Genomic DNA, 27,653 nt, shown 5'->3' with positions numbered 1-27,653 from the left:
TTATTTGCATTAGTGCAGGAGACAAGGGGAAACAGCCTCAGGCCTTGTCCTCCTGTTATTACAAAGATAAGCTAGGGCATGGTGCAGCCATGGAGGTTTTTATTTGTAGGTTATTTGTTTGGCTTTCCTAAAGGGAGAGACTGTGAAAAGTATGTTCTTCCCTAATAGAGCACCACCTTACATTTTCATGGCAGACAATCTGCTCTGTCTGATGAGGTGGCCTGAAGAACCAAGAAGATTGACAGCAAAAAAAAAAATTTACTTCATAACTGCACTGGTCTGCTGGCAGGTTTGTTGGGTTTTTTTACACTGTTAGTTTTGTTCTTTATTTTTTATCTTGTTTTTCTTTGTTGCTGGTGGTAAAGGAATGAAGTTACACAGTCATCTTTCTTCCTCCACTGTCTGCAATCCATGTGCCAAAATTCAGTTCTTTGAAGAACTGACTGTGTGAGGAATTAATGCCAGGTTGCAGCCCTGTATGCCTTTGCATGCTGGAGTGCAGGACCTCTTGCATCCAGAGCTTCATTGTCACAGAGCAACATCACCTCTCCAGGAGAGCTGAGCCACAGTCTTTCTGTGAACTGTGATGCTAGACTGCTTCCTGAGGCTGAGCTGAACAGCCAAATATGAAATCTCCCAGTCAGATTTATTGGAATGGGCTGGTGACGTTCCCCAGAGGACTTACGATCTATGGTGATGGATGATGCCGATCCATTAACGTAGTAGTCTCATCTGGGAAAGATGTAATTGTCGTTCTGCATCCTGCAGTTTCCCTAAGTTTTTCTGAACACGTAATAGCACACATTGCAGCGGAAATTACTGGTGAAAAATGCTGCAGTAAATATGTCAGGGCCTCTATATCCTACGGCAGTGTGCTTCTCTTCTGGAACCATGCAGCCATCATTAAGATAGGGGAGGTGATAATAACAAAATTTGGTATACTGCACTCATCATGATGTATGTTCTCTCCAAAGGTTTGATGGAGAAGTATGGGCAGGACTGACCTTGTTTCCTCTTGCAATATGCATCTCGGAAATATGTTCATGGTGACTTTTTCAAAGAATAAGGAAAATGCTATTTACTTTTACCTGCAATAGCAGCACTGTTTTTACAGCACTGGTTGCCCTGCTTGCATTTCCTGAAATACAGCCCTTTTCCTCTGAGTAGTCTGAGTCTGGACCCCTGATGACAAAGAGCATTACTGCTTTTCTGTGTAGTCTTGGCATAGTTTGGAATAGTCTCACCTCCATGCACTGGGAGTAGTGTGTCAGTCAAAGCTCAGATACCAAAGTAGCCGGAGAAGACTGCTTTGAACTGGCTGGAAGATACTTGTTCACAGAGCATCAAATTAGTAAAATTCAGACATAGCACTCACACTTAGGCTGACTAGAAGTGCTCCAGCAGCAGAAAAATGTGATGAGGGAGGAGAAGGCACACTGGAGGAATGCACCCTCAAGGAGTGGTCAGCAGCTATTCTGATGGGGAAGGCAGTCCTGTGCCATCTCAGTGAGGGTGTGTGTGGATGTTTGCCCACTCATCCTCAGGAGTGATCGCAGTGGTAACTGGAATCCAAGCTGAGGTCTGTGCTTTGTGCTAATCATGTGCCAAAATGACGACTGCCAAAATGACGACTGCCCATTAGACCTCACAGTCAAGTGGATGGGGCAAAAGGCACAAAGGAAGTGTTTGCTTGTATGCATGTGCATGTGGGACGTTTGTAGGCATTATGAGTAAAGCAATTTATTGTAATCTGTAATTGCAGAGACCTCAACAAGTTTGAAAGATGGGCAGTCACCAACCATATGGAGTTAACAAGGGCAAGGGCCAGATTCTGCACTGGAACAGGGCAACCTTGCCTGTCTGTATAGACTGGGGAATGAGGCTGGACAGCAGCACTATGGAAAGAGACCTGGGGATCCTGGTTGATGGCAAGTTGAACATGAGCCAGCAGTGCCCTGGCAGCCAGGAGGGTCAGCTATGTCCTGGGGTGCATCAGGCACAATCAGCATCGCCAGCCAGGCAAGGGAGGGGATTGTCCTGCTCTGCTCTGCTCTGCTCTCCTCTGCTCTGCTCTGCTCTGCTCTGCCCCAGGTGAGGGGCAGCCTCACCTGGAGTGCTGGGGGCAGTTTTGGGCACCACAATACAAAAAATACATTAAACTGTTAGAGAGTGTCCAAAGGAGGGCAGCGAAGATGGTGAGAAGCCTGGAGGGGAAGCTGTATGAGGAGCAGCAGCTGAGGTCACTCGGTTTGTTCAGCCTGGAGGAGACTGAAGGGAGACCTCATTGTGGTCTTCAACATCCTCCCAAGGGGAAGTGGAGGGGCAGGTACTACTATCCTCACTCTCGTGACCAGTGATGGGACCTGAGGGAATGGCTGGAAGCTGTGTCAAGGCGAGTTAGGTTGGGTATCAGGAAAAGGTTCTTCACCCAGGGAGTGGCTGGGCGTTGGAACAGGCTCCCTAGGGAAGTGGTGACAGCACCAACCTGAATGGAGTTCAAGGAACATTTGGACAACACTCTCAGGCACGTGGTGTGGCCCTTAAGGTGTCCTGTGCAGGGCCAGAAGCTGGACTTGATGATCCTGATGAGTCCTTTCCAGCTCAGTATATTTTATGATTCTGTGATAACCTAGACCAGTTGACTGAACAGTTGTAATCTCAGTGGCACTACGATGCAGTATGACATATTTTCAGTATCTTCTGTTATTTTCATACTACTTGTGATCAGATCCATCTGTCAGAGGCATATTTCACAGTTCAGTCTAGGGGCTTCTAGGAGGGCAAAACTGGTCGTGGTTGTGAGGTCTTCTTGTCACATCTGTCAGCACCATCGTGCTGCATCTCATGCTGGTGTTATTTCAAATTCAGTCCGAATTCATCTGACATCTCGTGCATCATGGCATGATGGAGAGAAGAGGTCAGTTCTCTTCCCCTCAAAGTTGAACCAGGAAACAGTTGGTACAAATGCTGTGGTGGAAGCACATGTAAAATGATGTGTGATTCAAAGAAAAAATGCTGCATTTTGTATCACATCACAGTAGTCTCACATTTTTCTGTCTCTTTTAAATAACATTTTTGTAGTGGTTAAAAATTTTGCAAGGATGAAAATAAGGGTTCTTATTTTCTTGAAAGTTTTTTCCATCCACACATTATGAGATGGGGTGGTGCATGAGTGCTTGAAATCTGCCGTGTGCATACTTTCTGCTGAGGATTAGTGCCATTGTGTGGTTGATGAAATGTTGGGCTTGTTTTATAGAAGTGATGGGAAGGGAGAGAAGGAGAGTCAGTCCAATAAATCTGAAACTATGAGCATAAACTTGATTTTGAAGTGGCAAGCTGATGGAACGTTTGGTTACTCATGCTAGTGGGGAAGGACAGAGTATTAAATAACCATCTCTGGCACAGAGGGATGGAAGATTCCTCTATCTTTTGGCTCCCCAGGCAGCACCCCAATACTCCTGCACCTTCATATCTGTCTGTGCTACCAAGTGAGACCCTGTCCCACAAGAGAAGCTGATGAGTCTGTTGTTGACTGCCAGCTCTTCATCCCTAAATCTTGTAATTTGGGACTATATCTGTGTCATAAGAGCAATCAGAGCTATGGGCAGCAGAAAGGGTTTATCCCTTTCAGCCCATGGTGGCAAGCTGGGTAGCACATGTGTGTGGTTAATCACCTGCATGTCCCTATCTGTGTTCTTAGGCAAGAGCATTTGTACGACACCAGAAAGGATCGGTGAGCTTGAAGGTTCAGTTTTTCACTTGGTTTTGCTTTACTTCTCATTATTTATTTATTTAAGCCAGGCTATATAAGGACGATGAGAAGCTATGTGAAAATGTGGCTTTCAGTTGATTTAAGATGAGTTACAGAAGTGTTGGAATTTGCTATTCTAACCCCATGGCTTTCAAATGTAATAAAGCTGAGGTTAGCCCTATTCCGGCCCTGTCTGTACCAAGAAAAAGTGGTTTTTAACTGAAGCTGGAGTGCTGTAAGAAGTGGATGGGAAAGGGTTTGCAGTGAGTCTGAAGGCCTGAGTCTCTCAGGGAGCATATGGTACTGGTGGCACTTCCCATCGTTTGAGTGTCGCGGGGTTTGAGCTGGTGAAGCTGGTTTACCCCGCGAGGGGTAGGCTGGTGTGCTTCACTTTCATGGCTAGTTGGCAGACAGACAAAGGGGTCAAAACCATGTTTGCATGGTTTTGCATAACAGCAAAAAGTCACATGTTTTGCCTGCAAAAGTGCCATAGCATTTTAAGAACTGATTTTCTACTTTACCTCACTAATCTGTTGGCTGAGATCTGGTAACTCATCCATGGCGTGGTCCCTGTCCCTCTTACCAGGAGCAAGACAGAGTCACATCAGCAAGAAGAGATGGGCAATGGATGGCAGCCTTTGCCACACTGATTCTCATCCAATGCTGGAAAAGATCAAGTGAATGTAGTAAAAATATCTGTGCCTGGGATCAATGGAGAGAGTCAGGACAAAATAGGGAGCCGGGTGTCTCAGAGCAGTGAACAAACCTCCACTGGGGAACTAATGAGGCTTTGAAGTCGTTTCATTGATATCAAACTTGGAAATCCTTTGTAAGAACTGAGATGCTTTACAGGCTGTTTAATAATGCACTTGACTGGGAAAGGAACAAATATTTTATTAGGCTGACACTGAGTGCTTTTTGTTTCGGGTTTTGGGGGAAGCAGGGCTGGCAATTATGTTTAATTGGTATCCTTTTCCTCTTGTTATCATTGGTATATTGATTGCTGGGAAAACAAAATGCATGGGGTTTAAATTTTACTGTAAAGTAAGGGCTCTCTTGTTTGTTTTGTTTAGCTCAGTGTACTCAAACCAGCTCATTTTTCTTTGCTTTGCTGGCAAATATAATGTTTTGATTGAAAATGATACTAAATAATCAGTTAAATGAGATATTTAATGACAAGAAAAATTCTTTAAAATATTTTTTCCCATAGGAAAATCATGCACTTCACTTTTTGAGCCTAAGAATGCTAGCATGAATCTGCATTCTTCCTATGATCTTACTACAAAAGTAAATACATGGGTGCACAGTATGCGTGAAAGCCATGGAGGTTAAGATGTAGTAAATCTCGGGAGCTCTGATGCAAGACATATCCCTAGAGTAAGTTCAGTTTTTCCCTCATATAGTTTTAATTTAGACTTTCTTAGACTCTCAGTCCACTGTCAGCTTGCCTTCCCTGTGGGAAGCTGACCTTCTGTAGAGAAGAAAGCCTGGTAGATGAGAGTACAGCAATGGATGTTGAGGAAAGCCTTTGTCACTGTGTCCCGTAAGATCCTCAGACACACAGCTGATGCGGGGCCTGGATGAGCAGACAGTGGATTGGAAACTGGCAGAACAGGCCCAGCAGCCCAAGTCCAGCAGGGTTGGGGTGACTAGGGGTGTACTCCAGGGGTCAGTACTGCGTCCAGTCCTGCTCAACCTCTTCATTAGTGATCTGGATGACGGGCACAGTGTACCTGCAGAAGTTTGCAGATTACACAAAACTGACAGGACTGGCTGACACATCAGAGGGTGGTGCTGCCGTCCAGAGGGACATCAGCAGGTGGGAGAAATGGGCTGACAAGAGCCTTGTGAAGTTTGCCAAAGAGAAGTGCAAAGCCCCACACCTGAGGAAAAGCATCAGTACATACCAGGGGCCACTCACCCAGAAAGCAGCTCAGCAAGAAAGACCTGGGTGTTGTGGTGGACACCAAGTTGATCCTGAGCCACAAAGATGATGGGCTAGAGCATCTCTCGTGGAGGAGAAGCTGAGAGAGCTGACACTGTTCAGCTTGGAGAACAGTCCAGGGGGGAATTTCATCAATGCACAGAAGTACCTGAAGGGAGGGTGCAGATGATGGAGCCAGGATCCTTTCAGTGGTGCCCAGTGGCAGGACAAGAGGCAATAGGCACAAACTGAAACACAGGAGGTTCCCTCTGGACATCAGGAAACACTTTTGCGCTGTGAGGGTGACCAGGCCATGGCACTGACTGTTCAGGCAGGTTGTGGGCTCTCCATATCCTTGGAGATACTCAAAAGCCATCTGGCCACAGTCCAGGGCAACCAGTTGTAGGTGGCCCTGATTGAACAGGGGTGTAGAACCAGGTAACCTCCAGAGGTGCCTTTCAGCCTCTATCGATCTGTGATTCTGAGTGCTGCAAAATGGGGCTGAGGGATGGAGAGGGGAGTACAGCAGGACTTTTCCAGGAGCAAGCAGCCTTCCAGTTTGGTTTTTGGGATGGTGTTGGTGAGAAGATACTCCCCCAGGGCTATAGAGGCAGCACCTTCCCATGGTAGGTGCTCCAGGCTGGGCACTGACACATCTGTCCCAACACTGTACTGCAGCTGCTGATGTCCCCATTCCAAGGGACTAGTCATGCTTTGAAGGAGACACCTGCACACTGCCAGCTGTACTGGGGGAAAGCTGATTTAAACAGGTACTTCTACAGTTGCAAAAACAGTAACTTGTCTTCCCAGTTTGAACAGAAATTGGGAGGACAAAAGCTGCACCAAGTCAGAAGCCCCAGCTGGGCCGAAGGGCTATCACTGAACATGTGACTCAGCAGTAATTATGGCTGGCAAATTTATATTTGTCCTGCACATGTCAGGTTTGATACATCAGATTTCCATGCACTGTGTCCACCTCGGAGTATGTGTTCTGCTTACTGGAAGCTAAGCAAGTTGATGCTGTTCAGGCATTTGTGTACAATACCAAGGATAAAAAATAAACTACCACTGTAAAGGTTTTTTTGTAAAAATTTTCAGAAACTTGGTGAAAGGTTCCTCCAAGCATGACAGTTCAGAGACCCCAGGAACATCCTGCAGATATGAGAAATATTGAAGATTTGGGAATAGCAAGATCAATCTCAAATAATTTCAAGGTAGCCCTGTTTTGATAGTGCTGGCTTACATGTAATAGTGTGTTTAGTGTGAGCAATGGTCCTTTTGGAAGCAGAGCCCATCAGTGAAGTGTTACAACCAGTAGTGAAATAGTTTGTGAATGGAGTGGGAGGGAAGAGAAAAGGCATCTAGCAGTACAGCAGCAAGTGCCATCTCCCTTACGCTTAGGGTACGTCATGGTTTCCTCTGCAAATGTAGGGGGTTTGTGAGGCTTTCAAGTTGGATATGAAAATTCACTACAGGTTGAAATTTGTCAGGCAAATGTTCTATTCCTTCCACAGCATTTATTGTCTGTCTTGTATATGTTGCCCTTGGGAATGAAGGCACTGGTTTCAGGCCCATGACAAGATTTTTTTTTTTCCAATTGCTCTGATTTGTTTTTAAATGAGAAAAAAGTGAGTTCTCTCCTCTCCGGAATGGATTGCTAACTACAAATTGTTGACAACAGCAATATAGTTAGCAAATATATGACTCTAACGTGCTCTTTGCAGGCGATTAGCCTGTGCAATAGGCAGACGGCTGTGGTATTTATTCAATGGAACTATTTAAAAGACCGAAGTACGATCAGTTAGTCAGGCTGCTGCATTTGAGAACGATCATGCTGTGTGCTGAAGCAGTGTATACATATTGTCAATGTCCCATCTATAACGTGCCATTTTGCACTGCTGTAATGATTTCCTTTCTCTCTTGTTTCCCCAGGGCTTAACAGCTTGGATGGGAGCCTTGACACAAATAGCTTTGCCTCTCGACAAGATCCACAATGCAGCAGTGGAAAATAAACCTGTTGCATGAGTTGCATTGGAGGCTTATTTCTGTAGCATCTTTGAAGTTGTCTGAGGAGATGCTTACTTTAACTGCTCCTTGGCAGCATCCTCCACAGTGTAGCTTCCATAGAGTAAGAAGGACCGTGGGGCAGTGAGTAGGTGTGTGGGAAACAGAGACTTGTAGAGGGATGGGCAGCAAAGGCTGCGGGTGTAACTTTCATACTGGCTGCAATACACTGGTGTAGTCCTCTCTTCTTTCTCTGGCTGGTGCCAGAGTGAATCCTGCCCCTCTTTCCAATGCCTTTTTCTCCTTCCCCTCAATTGATTTTGAATGGCACCTCCTAAATCTTACCAGGGAATTGCTGAGTGTTTCAGTCAAGGGAATGAGGTGGAAGAGGGCAGGACTAAACCACGATGCTTCCCTGGTGCCTCTTAGAGGAGACAGAGAAGTGCATGCCCAGTGATTCCTCTTTTGTGATAACAAAGCAGGGGTCATTGAGCCCCTTTTCCAGAGGCAGTGGGACTGCATTTGGGGTCCAGCTCTGAGCCGGCAAGAGGGTGAAGGCCAGCTTGCCTTAAGAAATGTGCTGTGGGTCTCCTCTGCTCTGTCTGCCTCTTACCTTGGAGGGCTTCACCACCAGCCCTTGTGCAAGCAGAAGGGGGACAGGCCCCACTGGACCTCATGGTGCCTCTGCACCCACAGTGGTGCAACACAGGAGAGAAGGCAAGCTCACCACTAGCTGTGAGTTGGTAACTCCTTTGCTCTTTGGTGCTTGAGGATTACACTGCTAAAAGCATACAGAGGGCAGCCAGGATGGTTAGTCCTGAATGAGTAAATGAATCAGTGGGAAATGTGAGAGGCAGACGTTGCTGAAATCATTTGTGGGTTGCGCATACGGGAGAGCCAACCTGTATGTTATTTGTGTAGTAATAGTTCCATGTATTTGGTATACGAAAGCTGACTTTATTCAAATGCTTTTTTTTTCTATTCTAGTAACAAAACACCAATAATATTATGGTAAAACCTTTGTGTATGTCTGAAACTATAGAGACCAAAATTTGTAACATGGAAGATGATTTGTAGTTGGTTGGATCACTGACATCAAGCAACAAGTTTTGGGAAAACTTTCAAGTCTATATCCAACCATAATTTTGTCCCTAAGCAGCTCCATTAAGTCAAGATCGCTAATTTTCTTTTTGTTACTGTGTTTATACTCAAGGGAAGCCCTATTTTTCCAGGAGATACCAAGCCAGGCATCCCACGAGGGGAGCATCTGACCCTTTCCCACAGTGTGCACAGTATAGAGTTCTGTGTAGAGACAAGGTACAAGCCATGGTACAGACAAGCAAGCAGAGCACAGGCAGAGCTGTGCTGTGGCCCCACAGGAAGGCACACGGTAGCCCTGAGAAAAGTCTGTTGTACAGCCATCAGCAGGAGATAACAAAAATAAGCTGGAGTTATCACTACCCTTTCAAGGCATTTGTGTATAGCTAAGATACCATTTCCTGTACAGTCACACACATCACTGCATAGTGCCATGAACTTAGCTCTTATCAGCACCCCGATGGGAAAGCTCGGGTTATTTACAGTAGGGCTTGTCTCAGTGTTGCAAGCTTCTTTTCAGTTAAATAGCAAATTAAATATAAAACAGATAAGTAAGGAAAGTGAAATTGATTCTCCAGGACTGAGGTATGGTAGGCAGAGGAAAGTTAAGGTACTTCCTCTAGATTATATTACCTTCTTTTATGTATATAAGGTACACGAAACTTATTTTAAAAACTGAGTAACTGAATATGTGTAGTGAAGCAGCAATTTTGAAAGACCCCAAAAAACGCCCAAACCCCAGCACATGCTTCAGGTTGATTTTTATTACAGGCAAAGTATAGTACAGCTATCACTGTTAACACCAATACTGAAAATTTACTTTTGTTTCAGTCCCTTCCATGTGGATTTAGGGGTTTGTACCGAGTATGCTATGTACGAAGTATATAAAAAAGGGGTCCCGGAACTACAGAACACTTTTGGACAACTTCAATCTGTTTCTTGATCTCAGATCTTCAAAGTTTCCTCATTTGAGGCTTGGGGACTTGGATCCTTCTCGCTGTACCTTCTTACTGACCTTGGTAATAGGTGTTTAACGTGTTTAGCAGCTCTGGGATGCCCTCCCAAATGAAACTGAAAATAGCTTTACAGGGAGCAGGATCAAGTTGTGCTGGACTCCACTGTACCTGGCAGCCAGCTCCTGCAAAGCTGCAGGCTATGGGCAGGATCAGGAAATAATTTTAAGTATGGATATATATTTTTTAAGATATGGGGGTTTTTTTCTGTAGTGATGACATGCTCAAGAGGCAGGTGTACTGGAAGTACAGAAAGGTACATTCCCACATAGGAAGGGTGAGGGGGGGGAAACCCACCCCAAAAACATAAACCTGGGTCAAGGGCTCCACCTCATCTTTCTTATCTCCTTCCCCTCACACAGTGGGGCCCTCCCAGAGGTAGTGACCTCGAGCCCAACAACTTATATTTACAGATCCCAGGCACATATAGGATTCAGTGTGGAAAACAGTATTTGACTATGCTTTAAAAAAAAAAACAACAGCCAAGCCTACAGGCATTTCTCCAAGGTGTCTGATGGTGATAGATGAGCTCTTCTTCCCCTCATCTCGATATTTCCTCTGCCTCCAGCCCTGTCGCCTTTTAAAGCAGCAATGGAGGGATTTTATTATGTTTTATACTTTCATCTTCAGCAGCGATCTGTCTCTCTCTCCATGAGTCCCTACAGCGTGCTAATCCCTCAAGTCTCTTACACAGCATAATTTTCATCTTAATTTTTCTGTTTCTCAGTATTAAATGGGTATGCCAGGGGGGTCATTTCCTGTCCCCGCCGGATCGTTAATTCCCTGTGAAAACACTGCGATCTCACACTTCCCAGGCAAACAGAAACATCGGGAAGAGCCAGTGTCATGTGCAGAACACTCAGCTGTGCTGCAGCTGCTGGAGGAGCAAAGATGCTGGTGTGCACTGCAGAGACCAAGTGTTTAAAATGGTCTTTTGAAAAACAGGGAGAGACAGAATATATAGGAGCAGTAGAAAATGGCTTTTAATTCCTTAACAGAAATGACGATGTCTATTTTTTCAGCTTAATCTGCTGAGCTGTCTCCTCATTGTCTTTATTTTTAGAAACAATTGCTCTTCTTTTTTTTTTTTTTCAAAACAACACTGGCCCAATGGTTTTCTTACTGATACTTGTCACTTTCTGAATAAAGAATTTGATTTTTGCTCCTGTTTCCAGTGCTTGGGCATCTCTGCCTTCTTGTAATCTGTCTCAACCAAAGCTGGAAAAAAGGAAAACAAAACCCCCCAACCCTATATTTGTGAATCTTTTCTGCAGAACATTTCATGAGATGGGAAGAATCCAGAATTATTTTCCTTAAGCCAGCAACAGGAGGGGAAAATAAATGACTCATCTGTTTACTTAAAAAAACCCTTTGTAAGAACTCAAACGCGCCTGATAAATTATCAGCATTTCACCCAACCAGCCTCTGCTATCAGCTGCTGGCATTTCTGTAGGTAGTCCTGTGCTCACCATAGTATCTCACTGCCAAATCCAAGGATTTACAGGTCTCAGGAGAGATTTAGAAGATTTCCCGCTTCCTTGCCTCGGACTTTTTTTAGCCTCTGTTTGTGGGGTTTGCTTTTTCCCCTTTTCCTTGACCTCTTTGCTGGGTTGTTGGTCTTAGAAACATCTATGCCAGCAAATCATTTCTGTAAGCACCAGAACTGATCAGTTCTTTACATGCTCTCAGACACAGACACGTCCCCAGACTGGGACTCTTCACACAGACAATTTCAATTTCAGACTGGTGGTGCCTTCCCTGTCATCTCCTTGCATCCCAGTGCCTGCAGGACAGATGTCCCAGTGTGCCTGCAGGACATGGGGACGTGCCTTGCTCCCATGGGCCTGGGTAGCCAGGCAGCAGTGATGGCACATGATTTTCTCATAGGGAGCAGGATTCAGCCGTGAGCAGGTGAAAAATGTACATTTGGGGTGCGCCAGTGCTTTCCATGGTAACAGAGTTGAAACTGGACAAGTTTCCATGGCGATTATTACTACGGCAAAATTCTCTGCACATTTTGGGAGAGGCATGGGCAGCACCAGGTGAAGCAGCCAGGCATCAGCCAAAATCTGCTGGCAGCAGCTCACAGGGCAGAAATCATTTATCCTTCTCAATAAACGGATGCATAGTGCCATTAATTTGCTGGATTTTGGGGTTTTTTTCCCCAGGGGGAGGGAAGTGTTGATCTTCAAGGGAAACAGGCTGCATATTTCACCATGATCATGAACAGAAACCATCCCTACCCTTTTTTAATTGTCATTTGCTTGGTTGATATAAAGAGCTGGGCTATCAAAATAAATTTTCAGTTGTTTTGATTTTTTTGTTTGTTTGGCGTTATTTGGGTGGGGTTTTTTTTGTTTTTCTCAGGTTTTTTTGTTCAAGTCTTTAATGAATCAGGTGCCTGGTTCACATTACTGTTTTTATCCAGCTCTGTGGCAGGGTGAACGCTGGGGTTTGGATTGGTTTTGCATTGCCCTTGCTTGGCCATGCTCCCTTCTGATCCTGCACACGGCAGTTCTATGGTGAAAAAGGGACTAGTATTGAAGGGGAATCAAGTGCTCTTCACCAGTGGTTGAATATTTCTTGGCTGTGGTATTTTTAGAAATGTTTGTTTTGGGGCTTCTGTTGAGTTAAAACAACATGCTGTCGCTCAGCTCTGACGTGCATTGTCATTATGTGAAGCTTTGTTTAAAAATGTGGAATGGGCATCCTGAGTCCTGGTGTGCTGAGAGGTTTTTTTGGCTGCAGGCAGTCCTTAAGGCTGTTTAAATTATCTGTGTTTATGCCTAAATATAAGTTTCTCAAAACTCTTTGCACAACACTCAGAGCTGTATGTATATCCAGCATCTCTGTATATACAGTACACTGTATTACGAAGCTGTTAGCTTGAAGTGTGGAAACATTTAACAGCTTTTGTTTGGTGATGGGGTCTTTAAAGGCAATTGCAAATATTATTTTAGGGAGGAGATTTATGTGGTGCCTAAACTATGTTTTTGGCTTGCAGGCCAAATTATGTGGGTGCTGATGCTCCTGGCAGCGTGGAGCCGCCGTGGGTCCCACTGACAGCGATGTAGAGCTGGTGCTGGCAGAGCCCGAGAAGCCCTGCGACATGGAGGAGCTGTACAAGGATGCCCCAAACCTGCCCATGGATGTCACCAACTCACCCTCGGCGATGGCCAACAACAAGCTGGAAAATGGGGTGGCCCAGCTGATCACAGCAGAGGCCTGGAACATCAACTCGGCCGACCTGATGAAGAAAGCCCTTTCCCCACTGGTGACAGTCCCCGCGCCCTCCATCCTGACGCCACCGGCCGAGTCGCAGAGCGGGGTGGCCCTGAAGGTGGCGGCCACCGTGCTGCAGCCCATCTGCCTGGGGGACAGCCCCGTGGTCCTTCCCATCCACCTGCAGGTCGCCGGCAGCGCTGCCCCGCAGATGCCAGCCACCAACGCTGCCACCCCGTACGTCATGACCACGCAGGGTCCCGTCCCGCTGCCCGTCCTGCTGGAGCAGCACGTCTTCCAGCACCTGAACTCGCCCCTGGTGCTGCCCCCGGGGGCTGCCTGCCCCGCCAGCGCCTTGCACGCCGGCCTCTTCCCCGGCACCACCACCCCCGTCGGGCAGCCGCAGCTCCTGGACCCCAAGCCCTCCGGCCAAGCGCAGGAGCCCGTCCTGCCCCCCGTCTTTCAGACACCGGGATTCGCCGCCGTCCTTCAGGACCTGTTTCCCTCACAGGGCGCCCTGGGCTCAGCCCCCTGCCAGCCGCCCCCCGACTATGCCACCCTCCCACCGCAGGCCTTCAGCTCGCCCCTGTCCCCACTGGTGCCCCCGGCCACGCTGCTGGTGCCCTACCCCGTCATCGTGCCCCTGCCCGTGCCCATCCCCATTCCCATCCCCGTCCCCATCCCCGTGCCCCACGGCGCCGAGGCCAAAGTGGCCCCTGACCCGCCCAAGCCGCCGCTCTTCACCCCCCACTCCTGCAAGGGCACACAGACACCCCTGGAGAAGGAGGAGACCAAGCCCTTCGAGCTCCTCCACCCGCGGGAGTTTCCCCAGCTGAGCCGTCACACTGTCATCAAGATGGGCGGTGAGAACGAGGCCTTGGACCTCTCCATGAAAGGGCCGCCCGCGCTTCGGGCCAGCGAGGCCGCGCTGCCGCCGCCGCCCGAGGACGGGGCCCTGGACCTGTCCCTCGCCTCCTGTCGCAAGCCGGCGGGGCCGCACGGGGAGGCGGCCGGCCCTGGCCCCGCCACCACCGCCGAGGTCGGTGCCCACCCCGCGCCGGACAAGCTCCCCGGGCCGGCCGCCCCCTTCGCCCCCTGCAAGGCCCCGGAGGCGGCGGGCAAGGCGGAGGGCAGGGCGGCGGGCGGCGGCGGGACCGAGCTGCTGCGGCAGCCGCAGAAGTGGCTAGTGGAGCAGGCGGGCAGGGCGGGCTGCGAGCCCAAGGCCGGCAACAACATCGAGATCGTCAGCACCTCGCAGACAGCCAAAGTCATCGTCTCCGTCAAGGATGCCGTGCCCACCATCTTCTGCGGCAAGATCAAGGGCCTGTCGGGGGTCTCCACCAAAAACTTTTCCTTCAAAAGGGACCTGCCCCAGGACTCGGTGCTGCAGTGCTACGATGTGAAGAGCCCGCCCGAGCCCCGGGACAGCGCCGAGGCCCTCAGGAAACCCGTCAAAAACAGGAGCGTAAAGCTAAAGAAAATGAGCTCGCCGGAGATACATATTCTTCCAATCAAGAAGCAACGGCTGGCTGCCTTTTTTCCAAGAAAGTAAATTATGGGTTTTTAGAATTTTAAGATTATTATGAGAAGAAGAAAAAAATAATAAAAAAGATGCACTTGGTTTTAAACTCATTTAAAACTTTAAACTATCTTTGTAAGTTATTTTTGGGGGAAGAGGGAGAGGATCAGATGTAGAGTCCCTATAAGCTGGGTTGGTTTGGTTTTTTTCTTTTTGGTTTCTTTTTGTTATCAAATTTTGACTTTTCATGGGAAACTAAATAAAAAGCAACCTATTTTTCAAGCAGATTGCACATTTTGCAGCTTTAATGGAGTAATGGATGAGTCAGAGGGGTAAGAGCTATTTTCACTGCCATAAAGTGCTTTGATGATGTAACTCTTCATAACAGTCGGAATGGAAATTTCAAAATAAATGTTTGTACGTGCTAATTGGTTGCAGCATTCTTTTCTCATTTCCGAATCACTTTCAGTCTACAGAGAAAGTCATGCGAAAAGTCTGTAAACGGTAAAGCACTGCAAATGACTTGTGATGAATCTAAAATGTTAAAAAAAACCCAGCAGGCTAAGAAAAACTATCTCGTTCTTCAGCACTTTTGCAGAGCATGTCACAACAGCTGCTAATGATGATCCCAAACGAGCTACTGGAGGAGTGAGAGCGAGCAGTACAGCCTAGTGCACACCTAGGACAGGTTCACTGTGAGAGACCTGTAGGAAACCATCTTAAGAAATGTTACCAGTCATTTAAAAGAGAAAAGCCTAAAAATCAGGAGAGTTCGGTTGCCAGGGGGCAGGAGGGGAAGGAAGAATCATGTAATTTTTCCCAGCCTGACTACAGCTATATGGGAAAGTTGTTTATTGTTAGTTTTCTAGGTTTCTTTAATGGCTGTAATCAATGCAAGTACAAGAGCAGAGCTGTGTAACTTTGTCACTCAGCAGCATACAAAGCCATCCAAATCAATGGAGAAATGTGAATGCACAATAAAATAAAAGTTCTGCTAGGTTATGGTTTTGCACTTGTCTGTGGAAATGAGCTGGAGGTACACTATTGTCTGTGTGCTTCGAAGTTCACGCAGCTCACTGGTAAAAACAGCTCCTGACAGAAGGACAAATGTGAGAGGAGGAGGACAATTTTTGGTGGGCACTGCCTTTTTTGTGGCTATGCTTATAGAAAACTTGAGTTACAATTTCAAATTACATGTTTCCGGCAGTGCACAAGGACTGTCTAAGTAACAAAAGCCATTGTAAAGTCATCAGCCAGATGCAATCACACACTAACTGTGCCTGCCTTTGTCTAGCTGCAGCCAGGCTACTTCCAAGACTCCTCTTGGACAGCTTTGGGAAGGTTTTTGCACTTGTTCACTTCAGCGAGAAGTTGCTCAAGGGAGCAGCTTCAGCAGTTCAAGTCTGATCACACTCATAGGCACCAGTGTCATGTCCAAATCTGTTGCCAGTTTTGATAGCAGCAGACACCAGTTCAGGATTTGGAAAATGAATCTACACTAGGAGGTTAGGAAGGGCATGTTGTTTCTCTTTTCCTCAGCTGAAGGATCAGTGCCTTCTTGCTTAATATAAAAATGGAAGACTTCCACATAAACAGCATCGGTTCTGTCAAACTCTTGCTTTTTAAGTATTTTTAAAGTCTTTTATTTTTCCCTGAGGTGGCAGAACTGACAACGTTCTGAAAAGTGTAAAGTGTTGATGGATTCATTAATGTTTAGTCATCTGACTGTATTTTTAAAAAATATCTTTTCTCTTAATTGAAAATACTCTGCTACTTTCTCTTTCCAAGAAACTGCTGATGAAATATGTCATCTGGTTATTGCAGTGAAGAGGCTGAGGATTTCAGTGTCTCTCGGGATGGCCATCCTAGTTGCCACTGCCCACATGTATTTCACCCTGCCCATTCTAATGTGTCAACCGTCTGAAAATGTGAATTTTCCCCAGGGCTATACCAGAGTAAAATAAGGTGGTCACGGCATTAGCTGCAGTCATTTTTATGTTGCAGTTGACAAAAGCAAGTTCAAAAGAAGTTTGATTTTTTTTTTCAGAAGAAGTGTTTCGCACTGTTGGTTGCATCTGCTGCACCAACTGCCCCAATTCTTTTCATCCTAGCGTGAGTTTTCCCCCACAGCATCCTCCGCAGGTGGAGAGGGCATCCACTGCTGCCCCTCCTGCTGGCCACAATAGCTGGGACAGGCAGAGCAGTGCCAGAGTCAGTGACTCTGGCTGCAGGTGCTCAGCTTTTCCCTCTTCTTCACAGGCCTTTCCTGGGAGGGTATCCTACTGCCGAGGGTACCTCCCAACCCACCCTGCACACAGCGGTCTGGTTTAACTGAATTTAGACCACAGGCTCCAGAAACCCTGACAACAAATTAGGCTAAATCAGCTTTATGACATTATAAACCCATATAACCACTGTCAAAACACCCAATGCCTGGAGACAATAAATTGAGTTTAAAGCCAACTGGTACTGGTTGTAACAGCAGACCAGACCAGCAGCCATGTGGCTGCATCTTGCCCCAGTCCTTGGAAGGACTGCAACCTCTTCCTCTGAAGCAGGGCTGAGGAAAACCAGAACAGGCTCCAATTATCCTAGTATCCCTCTCTGCCACTCCAGAGCAGCCTCCCCAGCTTTTCAGGGCCATTTCCAGAATGGGCAAGCTCCCTGACACTGCTGCTTGCCACCAATATCCCCAGAGCCTGTGATACAGGCTGGAGCCACTCCTATAGAAATGGTACAGCAGAGCAGACTGGGCTCACCCACTCCACTGTGTGGCTTTTCCATTGCTTAAACTGCAGGGGCAGGGGGAATATTCTCGATGGCATCTTCCCAGGAAGGCCTAGGGCAGCTCCCACTCCCTTACCCTGCTGCCATTTCATGCAACCCCAGCCTTCCAGGCTGTGCCATGAGAAGAAGAGCCAAACACCAGCACCTCTCCTGCTGCTGAACTCTGTTGGGCATATGATGCTAAGTAGGAACCATTTGCCTCCCACCATCCTTCATGTGGGAAGCACAAGTCCATCCCATTAGCACAGGGGAGAAGCAGCCATAGAACAGAGTACTTAATTACACCAAGATTGAGCACTTTCACCTCCTCCTCCTCCTCGCCTCTAGCAGCAATTACAGATTTTGTATATTGGGCCATTAATTTTCTACAGGGCTACATTTTAACTGCTTCTGAAACTTCTGTATGAGGAGAAGGATGCGGAACTGCACTCATGATATATGGAGCTTCCATTTCTGGTGGCTGTTAATGGAGACATTAATACCTCTAGTGAAGTTGAAGGGAAAGTCATTAAGCTGTAATGGTAGGAGGAAGACATTTTACAGTGATGGGTATATGCAAGGGGGAGAGACAGGGGAGAGGGAGAGAGGAGTCGTGCCCTCAAGGGCACCCCTTGTTGGCTTCAGGCTTCATGTGACTTGGACTTTGGGTGTGAGCTCTTATTAGGGGGTGAGTGAGAAGGTAGAGGGTTGTGAGGTTGTGTTACCTTTCCCTCCTCTCTCTTCCCCCTGTCAGGCAGGGGCTTTGCAGGAATCTAGAAAATCCAAGGAAGGCAGAAGGGCTGCACATCTCAGATGAAGGCCATGGGACAGGGCAGCCTCGGGGGCAGGAGTGCTCAGATGCACCAGCTTTCCTACACAGGACAGCCCTTCCCCTATGCTGCCCAAGGCACAGCTCCAGGACCAGGGGTGCACAGCTAAGCCTTCGGCACGTGGAGTTAGCTGTTAGCAAAATAAATTAATCCAAAAGAATGAGCAGCTTCTCAGACAGGAAACTTACCTGGACTGGGCAGTTTCTAGGTTGGGAGAACACCAAGCAGTCAGGTAAGGCATAGACAACTATGAGTGCAAGGAAAAGGTGGAGAATAGGGAGAGGAAAGCAGGCAATGGAAGCTGAGACAAGGCCTGTTAGCACTGTACCTTTACTGACGTTAGCAAGCAGCCAGACAGAGAATAAAAGGGAGAAACAAATGACAGTCCTTGGCTGTGAGCGGATGACAGAAAAAAGTGCCAGCTTCAAAGACAAGACTTGGGCCACTTGGGGAGAGCAAGGAGAAAGGAGACTGAGCCCAGGGAGGGTAATGCTTTCTTGGGCTGAAGGCGGCTGAGAAGTGTGGGCTGGGGAGACCATACATCAAACCACACATGCAGAGAACGCAAGGCAGTGCAACCTTCCTGCCCTTGCTCCTGCCCTGACAGCAGGAGACAGGGAAAAGTGGCAGCAAAACCATCCCAGCAGGAAGGCAAGGGAAGAAGAGCAAAGGTAGCTGGTTTTGCCTCTCCCAGGCCTGAAGAAATGGATATGACCTATGCTTTCCTACCACCCATGCTCCTATCTGCTATAAAATTGATATGCCATGATGTCTCACTATCAGTGCTCACTTTTTTAACCACTTCTACCCATTTTCTGCTCAGGCATCCCAGAGCACTGGGATGATTACACCATCTTGCTTATCCCTGCAGAGGTTTGATCCATAGGGGCTCAAAGATCAGCTTCACACACTTGCACATGAAGGGTTTCAGGGGAAATCATCTAGCACAGAAGCAGCCACTGGGCATGGAAGGGAGTGAATCAGAGAAGTCTGTGCCCATTCACTTACACAGAGGCAACTTGGGACCGTGATCCGACATCAGCAAGTGACTCATTAACAGTTCTCATGAAGAATATTAGACAATGAAAACAGCATAAAACAACATTGCATAATATCCTGGTGCCAGATGTTTTAGTTTCTTTTTGTGCTCAAGTTTATAAAAACATGTTGAAGGGCTCAGTCAAGGACCTTGTTTTCCTCTGGGGTCTGTTCCTGCCTTCCCAAAGGCAGACAGCCTGACGCAGTGACATTAATGACGTTAATTTGTACAATTTGCTTTTTTCACTCACCTTTCACTTCTTCCCAGTGCTTCCTCCTCCTGTTATTTAAAGTTGCATTTCTCTTAAACTATACTACATACTCTTAATGCTGAAGTTCTCAATTCAGAGTACTCTGGGGCAGTCCTACACACACAAGCAACTCCCCTAATTTTTCTGTGGAAAACGTATTTTCCACAGTTATTAAAATCATGGTATTGCAATCCTGTTAGGAAAATCTGTTTTGTTGTTGAACCATCTGAAAACATTTCTTCATGTCTGAGTAGAAATATTACTAATCGCTAAAATATTTAGCACTGCTTTGTGCCCATATACCCCAAGCTCTCTTAGAACAGTACCATAATATCCCAGTACTGAATTGTTCCAAACTAAGACATGAAAATTAAAAGAGCCAACAGCAGGGTACAATCTAATCAAATATCTGGAAGGATGTTGTATTTTCCAAGTAGAACATAATTTTTTCATTGTTTAGAAGTGTGTTTCCAGTGAAACACTGGTAACAGACACACTGAATCCTTGCAACAGCCTGTGACCCCCCCTTGCTCCGGGGATTACTACTGTTCCTTAGCCCACAGCTGTTTCAAAACGGTCACATTTTTTGCATTGTTTCAATATCATCCTTCCCACCACATCCTCAGCGACACAGTTCCCATCTTTCTTTGCTTAGGAACAAAGATAGGCAGCATTTTGTCCCAGACTGGCACCTCACAGACCAAGGGCAGGCCACTGGACAGAGAACAAGGAGGTAGTTCTTTTCTGGAGCTTATGTACACAAAGAAAAACCCTAAAAGTACCATCAATAAGCATGGAAAAGCTACTAATTTCTGAGGTTTCTGATACACAAGTAATTTCTTGCTTATTTATTGAGGAACAACACCCAAACCCAACCTACCTGCATTCAAAGTTATAAAGGTAACATGGATTTTTTTTTTAACGTTTCAAAATAAGTACTTTGAAAACTTGGTCCACAGAGCACAGTGCAGCATAAGAGAGCATGTGCCTGCCCTTCAGAGACTATCCACAGCTCAGCCATGACAGCACAAAGCCACCACACTCAATCCTAAAGCCCAATGATGCATATGCCACACTCACCTAGAACCACCTGGGTTTGTGTACATGGCAGTCAGAGTGGGGTTGAAAAACACCAACAGAATATTTAAGTGCTCGTTGTCTGCTTTTTGCCACAGCATTCTGTGCAACAACAAAGATCTAAGAAAGCAAAAATATTCTCTATTTGGCTAGATATTCTGAACAACTGGACTTTAAAGCCAGACCTCTTGTGTGGTGGAACATGGCACCTAGCCAACATTGCTTGGTTACTATAATGTGCACCTGAACATTTGTTTCTCAATGCCAACTAGGTCTTCCAATGAAGGGCTCAAGCAAGAGAGCTTACTTATTCCAGCTTACTTGCAATGAACAGCACTTTTGGTGGGGAATTAGCTCATGTGCTGAAACTGAAATGGGTATTGAGACTCCCATGATAGAAACTGTTTGATAAAACCAACAGAGTCAAGAAGGTTATTTATCTCACTGTAAAGCAGATGTTGGTATCTGCTCAGATCACTCATACCCTCAACTCCCATGGACTAAAATGAGAGAGAGTCTAGACAACTATTAAACCAAGACATGAAGTTACATGAAGTCAAACCCAAGCCTATATTCCCAGGTTTTGGCTCCTCAGCTGGTCTGGCTTTGAAAAAAATCATACCAAGAGGGAGTTGTTAACAGCAGCTAAGAAATAATTTTAGGACAAAGAGCACATGTCCCAAAAATTGGGTTGGGAATTACAAGGATTCAGCCCTTCTATTCAGATAAAATCACGTCAAGATAAAAGACTTCACATCCCTCACATGGTTTATTCCACACTTTCCCATTTAAAATCCCAGCTCAACACAAACAGTCAAATCATCTGTGAATCTGAAACAGTTTAACTTGATACATCCACCTGGTTTTCTCCTTCCTAATTTTCCATTACTTCATTCTTCATGTATTTTGCTTCCCATGTTTATTGCATGCAAACCCTATCACTCATCCCAGCCTTGCATTTCTGTTTTCTTTCAAAACATTTAAACTTTCCCCAACCTGTTCATTTCCTGTAGCTGAACACCACCCAGGCAACTACAATTAATATATTTTGGTGAAGCAAAGATGTATGAAATTAATATGCTCCCTCTGGCTCAGCTGGCCTCTTGAAAATGAACAAACAGCTGATAGCAGTCAGTTAAAAAAAACCCCAAAACAAACAAAAAACCCCTGCCACAAAGCAAGAAAAAAACCCAAATTAAAACCAACCAGCCAAATCCCAAAACACTCCCCACCATTACCCACTGAACCTAATAAACAAGTATATTCCATCCAATTATGTTAAAATTACCTATCTACTAGCTCACCCCCAAAGCACAAGCATAAACCATGGGTAGCCTAAAACCGAACATTTATTTATTAATTTCTCCCTCCCCACTATTTTGCTCCTGTGAACAGAGGGAATTTTAAAAAAGCACTTTGTAGACCACACCTTAAGTAACAGTGTGCCAGTGAGAGGCATCTGTTCATTACAGAGTATCACATAAATGCCTAGGCAAGGGCTGAAATCAGTAGCAATAGCTGGTACATACATCAGAGATGCAGCAAGCAAGCTACAGAGCCCTTCTCTTACTTTTCGTAACATGCAGGAGTAAAAGCACATGGAAAGATCCTTCCCTCAAAAGGGTCTTCAATAAGAGAAAGACCTGTTCTGCAGCACTAGTGTGGAGAGATGGAAGTTGAGGGAGGAGGAGGGAGTCCAGACCTGTTTGAAAACCTCATTCTTTGAAATTGAGACAGCATTAGGACAATTGCTTGGGGAAACAGAGTGCCTCTGTAACTACTGAAAAAAACTAAATATGAGAAAGGGGAAATTTAGTACAATCATGACCTCTTGCATTTGAACACCAGACTTTCTAAGGTGTGCCACCATTCACTAAGGTTTTTCCCACTGCCTTGCCAATTGCCTCAGCATCCACCTGGAAGGGTAGATGAATCTTTGTTTTTCCAGTTCTGCACCTCAGAGCTGGGACAGCCAGCACAGGCTAATGGCAATTGTCATGGTGGTTTTGTAGCATATTCATTTTCTTCCAGCTGTCACAACTAGAAAGAAACCATTGGCAGAGAGGGTTTCTGCCAGCTTCAAGCTGTACATCTGTTCACGCTTGTCTGTTCAGACAACATGGGATGCAATCTCCTCTTCCCCTTGTGCTGGCATCTGTTTGCTTGTGCTGTTTGTCCTGAAAGGGCTTTGATTGTGGATGCTGAAAAGTGAACCTCTGTGGTTGAAAATGGCTTCACGTATTTTAAAAAGAAAAGAAGTAGAGGTGTGCAGACTTTGCTATCAGTGCTAAACAGTTCCCTTGCAGATAATGAAAGCTGAAATAAAACTTGCAGTGGTCCATAAAGCTGTGAGGGGAAGCAGCTTGTGCAGGACTCCTCAGCATGTACAGCAGGACTGGGAGATTCTGGAGCTGATGGAAGCTAATTCTGATTCAAATCGGACAAATTACAGCTAATCAAAATTATCTGCTAGGACAGGGATGGATGATTATGTAAGTGAGGAATTTAAAAGCCCACTAGATCCCTGTAATGACATATTTTGAGTACACATAGGACTCCATGTCATCTACCACAGCCACAATAATTAGGATTTATTTAGAAAAAAACATCAGAGAACAAAGTAGCAAAATACTTTTCTATTAAATAAACCCCTAACCCTATCTCTGCAGTTTTCACACAAAAAAATTTAAAGATATATTTAAAATGTTATATACAGATACAGCTGCACACTCACAACACAGTGAGTTTAAAACAGACTGTTCAGATTTTAACAAGTCTCAAAATGGCTCTGCATGACCTTTGAAACAACAGGAACACTGACAGTTGGGGAACACAATCCCAGGATTATGGGCTAGTTAGTAAGCTTTACAGAGAGAAAGATTATAATCAAGGCTTGAAAAAAAAGCAGCTATCATTTCACCACTAAAATGGACATGGAATCAGCTTCTGCCTCCCTGCATCACTCTTAGGCAGTTCCAAATGAGCACTTTTTACTCACTCCCACAGTTTTACATGTAATAAAAATAGAGAGGAGGTTATATGACCTTTGAAATTGATCTCAATGAGGCCTCTCTTTTTTCTTTTTTTCTCTTCAAACCATGCCAGTGTAACTCTACACAGCTTACACTCAGCAGAAAGAGCGACAGAAAGATGAAGATGCTCATTAGTTAGAAGAGGTTCACACCTCTTCATTCATCTTACTCTATCATGTAACTAGCTAGCCAATCAAAGAAAAAAATACTGCTATCATCCCCTTTTAATATGTGTTTCTCTCCATGATCCTGCACTAAAATAGACAACACTCTATAGGTGACAAAAGGAAGACTGGGGAAAACATGGGCCCACTGCTGAATGAGACAGGGGCCCTCATTACACAGAACATGGAAAAGGATGAAGTACTGAATACAAGCTTTGCCTCAGTGTACCCATATTTCAATACTCTGAATTTCAACTTCAATAAAATACAAGCACAAAGAAACATTTATGAAACTTTTATCTGATCAGGTTAAAAGTTCAAGATTTTAGTCACCCCTATCCAGGGCTTCATTTTTCCCCTACAGAAATACTTGAGATACCCAAATTTAGAATATTTGTATCATGTTCAAGGCTTACATAATTACATCCACAGACTCACCCAAAACTGTCAGAGCTACAGAGGTTAACATTGCTTTTTGCAAATTATATCCCTGACTGCAGAGGAAAAAGAGCTTCTACAAATACGAGTAATCAGATGAACATCTCTGCACCTGTGTCTACCACCTGAAATTAAAAAATGGTCTTTATCCCAAGCAACAAAAAAGGGGAAGATGCTCCATCCTTCAAGCCAACATTTATAAAATGATGTTGCTGTCTTTCACTGTCATTCCTACATATGTGTGAAAAAGTCCTACAATATGTATACTGCTACAGCCTACCATCCAGCCTTCAATCCCACTATTGCATAGGTGTTCTGCAAGAAGAATTGTTAGAGCTGCTAGTCCTCCCTGGCAGCAGTATTTTAATTTCCAGTAGTCCTGTGATGCACTGAAGAGTTATGGCACTGTCTTCCTAGATGACCAAAAGTTACAGAACCAGATAAGCAGATGAATCCACATTGATAGAAAAGCAACTTAGAGAAATGAAGAGACTAAATCATGTTGTCTTCTATACCAAATAAATACCAAAAAGATACTAAGTATGTTCTGAGAGAGATAGATGCAAAATGCCTCTGGATTTTTGTCTCTCCCAACTTCCAATTTTCACCATCTGCCTGTGATGTTTGTGAGGTTACCATTAACCCAATCCAAGTTCCTTCTCAGGCACAGGCTGATCGCTGCAAATAGCCACTGGAACAAGAGACTTCTGTATCACAAAAATAAAAAAGCTTGAAGTGTACAAAGTTCAAACTTACTGCCATTAACTGCTTTGATTTAAAATAGTTCATGTCTTTATCTGAACACAGGACAAACAGTTTTTATCAGTCTCTTCCACTCAGTCATTATATGAGAATTCTGTAAGCTGTAAGTTGCAATGTGAGATATACAAAACCAAATAGTTGAGTAACTAGATAAGTTCTTATTTTGAAAGCACGGAACAACCCAAGTTCAAGCATTAATTGCTTCAGATGAACAATGTTGGGATGATCATTAAAACCTCCTTACATCAGATGTTTCCATGAACTGTCAAGAACTGCCAAATGCCAGATAAGACAGCCACCCTTGCCTACGCAGAGAGCGCTCACACATCCACACAGAGTCAAACAGAACGGACAGTTACAACAATGAACAAACTATTTTATTTTTCTTGCTAGATAAGAACATCCCATTGAAAATAAAGAATAAAAATATATTCTGCTGTAACACTGAATGCTTGAATCTCACGTTATAGCACACAGAGAAATTCTGGTACAGCAACATCACAGTTATCTTTGTGCACATGGGTGCACAGAAAACCTTGAACAAATATTTATACCCATAATAGTGCCATGTACAAAAATGTCATTCCATAAAGCCCAAAGAGAAAATTTAAACATCTTTGTTTTTCTTTTGCCAAGGGCAATGCAAAAAATGAGAACTGTTTTCAGTCAATTACTCCCACTTCAATTGTATGACATCTTTTTATGCTGCAGAACCCAAATTCAGCACAATAAAGCATGGAAGAAGTAGTATAGAATTATATATATGTCTAAACAATATACTGAACACATGGGGCATGATGTTTTCCTTAATATATAACTTTCGGTGTAACCATATGAAAGTTAAGTCAGTATTTTTCTAACACAAAGAGAAAATATCTTCTTTCTTCAATCAATGCTCTGACCTTTTCTTACTATAAAGAGCATGCCTGTATTATTCATCTAAGCATACATGCACCACAAAAGATATGCAAAACAAATCATACAGATAAACTTTAGTGTCAAATGTCTAATGATGTAATAACAAAAACAATTCTCAGAGCCCAAACGACTTGCTGGATTGAAATTGCATTGCAGTCACTTAAACTAACAAAATACTTGGACTTGTGAGTCAAAAACTTCACTATTTTGTAGCAGTATCTCTGCTGAAATCTGATGAATATCAGACTTTGGGTAAGAAAGGCATTTTCAAAAAAAGGAATTTGTAAAAAATACATTTATACTATATGCTTTCATATAAAAAGGAATTAAGAAATATAATAAATCCTACCATTTTAGGACTACACCTTCCCTAACAAACAGTTTTTATCACTTGACTATTACATACAGTACATTCAGTTTCCTAAACAGAAAGTATATTTTCTTGTCCCTGATGTATTTTACAACTGGCAGTGACAAAAACCTGTTTTATTATCACCACTCATTCTTGCAGCTTATACAAACAGCACCAATTTTACCCAAAAAAAGGTTTATCAGTTACATAGTAGCACTTCCTCACAGGAAATATAAACCCAAAACATTGGAACCAAATGTGTCTTTCCAAAAATATATCAGAATATATGGCTCAGAGTTAAGGGATGAATAACCAGGAGTATTGCATAGTACAGGGATCTCACCTGTATGAATAAAGACACCTTTTGATTGTTTGTCACCTTCTGACTCCAAGAACAAATTAAACAGGTGCTAATGACAGTAATACATAACTAAACTTACTGGTAAAAAAACAACAAGAAATTGTACAGTTCTCTCTGGCACAGTGCAAAGTACACATTAAAAAACTGAATATATATGTACAGTGTGTATGTAATATTTTTTATTTATATAGTATGCATTTCCCTGACACATACACGTGTACATATAAAAAGCATGAACACACATCCATGCCAAACTTAGCAAAAAGATGGAATGTTTAAAATGTGGCTGCATTGTTCCAGTGAAATCAGTCTGTCCCAGAAATGGCTGTTTATACAGCCAATACAACCTTCCATGAAACAGAAATATTTACTGCCTGCCTAAATTGACAATATATGGTACATTTGTCCTCATAACTTCCCAAAGGACTGATAATCACACTTTATAAAAGCTTATATTTGTATTAAGCCCTCTCTTCCATAACCTTTCCTCTCTTCTGAAAGACCAGAGTATTCACTACAGAGATGAGATCTTCTATTTTAAGTTTTTCTTGCAATATGAAAGTTTACAGCCACCCCTGTAAAAATTATTAACACCTGATGCTGGTTTAATTTATTATTTCCCTTTGGGATTTAGCTGTTTTGGTTCTGAACATATGGATATGAACACATTGGCTGAAGCCTGTAACAAAGAACACACTTTTCAGGATTCGGAGAGCATTGTTACCAGACTTGCCCACACCCATCATGATCAACTGTCCTTCCCTGCCAACTTTCTGTGAAACAGTTTGCAAAATTACTAGAATGTAATACAAATCCCTCCCCCCGCCTTTATCCTGAATGTCTCCTTTACGTTTCGAGAGCGCTTTCAAAAAACAAAGGTTTATATCAGCAAAACAGTTTCAAGGCGATGGCTGTGAACCTGAGAGCTTGGTGTGATCCAAACACACGTGTTTGTGGTATCCCCACTGGCTAGAACTTCCCTTGTTTAAGTCGTTCAATGTGGTAGCACAACTTTAGGGCAGGCCCCAGCTTCAGTCCCATGTATTTCATTATCATATCACTCCTCAGCAAGAGCAGTGCCTTCCCATCAATTTCCTGCAGAAGGAAGAGAATAAACATAACAGACAACTACT

The 27,653-nt window shown here is 44.5% G+C and overlaps 2 protein-coding genes across 11 annotated transcripts in view; one reads left to right on the top strand and one right to left on the bottom strand.

Annotated features, from left to right (window-relative positions):
- RAI2 (retinoic acid induced 2) overlaps window positions 1–14,959 on the top strand; it is a 45,218-nt gene extending 30,259 nt beyond the window's left edge. For 3 of the 4 annotated variants that reach the window (XM_085051305.1, XM_085051314.1, XM_085051329.1), the window contains exon 2: window positions 12,795–14,959. In XM_085051305.1, coding sequence (XP_084907431.1) covers window positions 12,900–14,564 — 1,665 coding nt within the window. In that variant the 5' untranslated portion in view covers window positions 12,795–12,899 and the 3' untranslated portion in view covers window positions 14,565–14,959. Of the gene's footprint in view, window positions 1–7,811; window positions 7,832–12,794 lie in introns of those variants that run through there. The other variant, XM_085051323.1, reaches the window with a different exon arrangement.
- A 10,285-nt stretch (window positions 14,960–25,244) lies between these two features.
- SCML2 (Scm polycomb group protein like 2) overlaps window positions 25,245–27,653 on the bottom strand; it is a 71,096-nt gene continuing 68,687 nt past the window's right edge. For all 7 annotated transcript variants that reach the window (XM_085051230.1, XM_085051255.1, XM_085051264.1 and 4 more), the window contains one exon: window positions 25,245–27,615. In XM_085051230.1, coding sequence (XP_084907356.1) covers window positions 27,490–27,615 — 126 coding nt within the window. In that variant the 3' untranslated portion in view covers window positions 25,245–27,489. The remainder of the gene's footprint in view (window positions 27,616–27,653) is intronic.

Source organism: Lichenostomus cassidix, chromosome 1 (assembly GCF_008360975.1).
Source record: "Lichenostomus cassidix isolate B80296 chromosome 1, HeHo_3.0, whole genome shotgun sequence".
In the NCBI taxonomy this organism is placed as follows: Eukaryota; Metazoa; Chordata; class Aves; order Passeriformes; family Meliphagidae; genus Lichenostomus; species Lichenostomus cassidix.
This window is presented reverse-complemented; position numbering and strand designations above follow the sequence as displayed.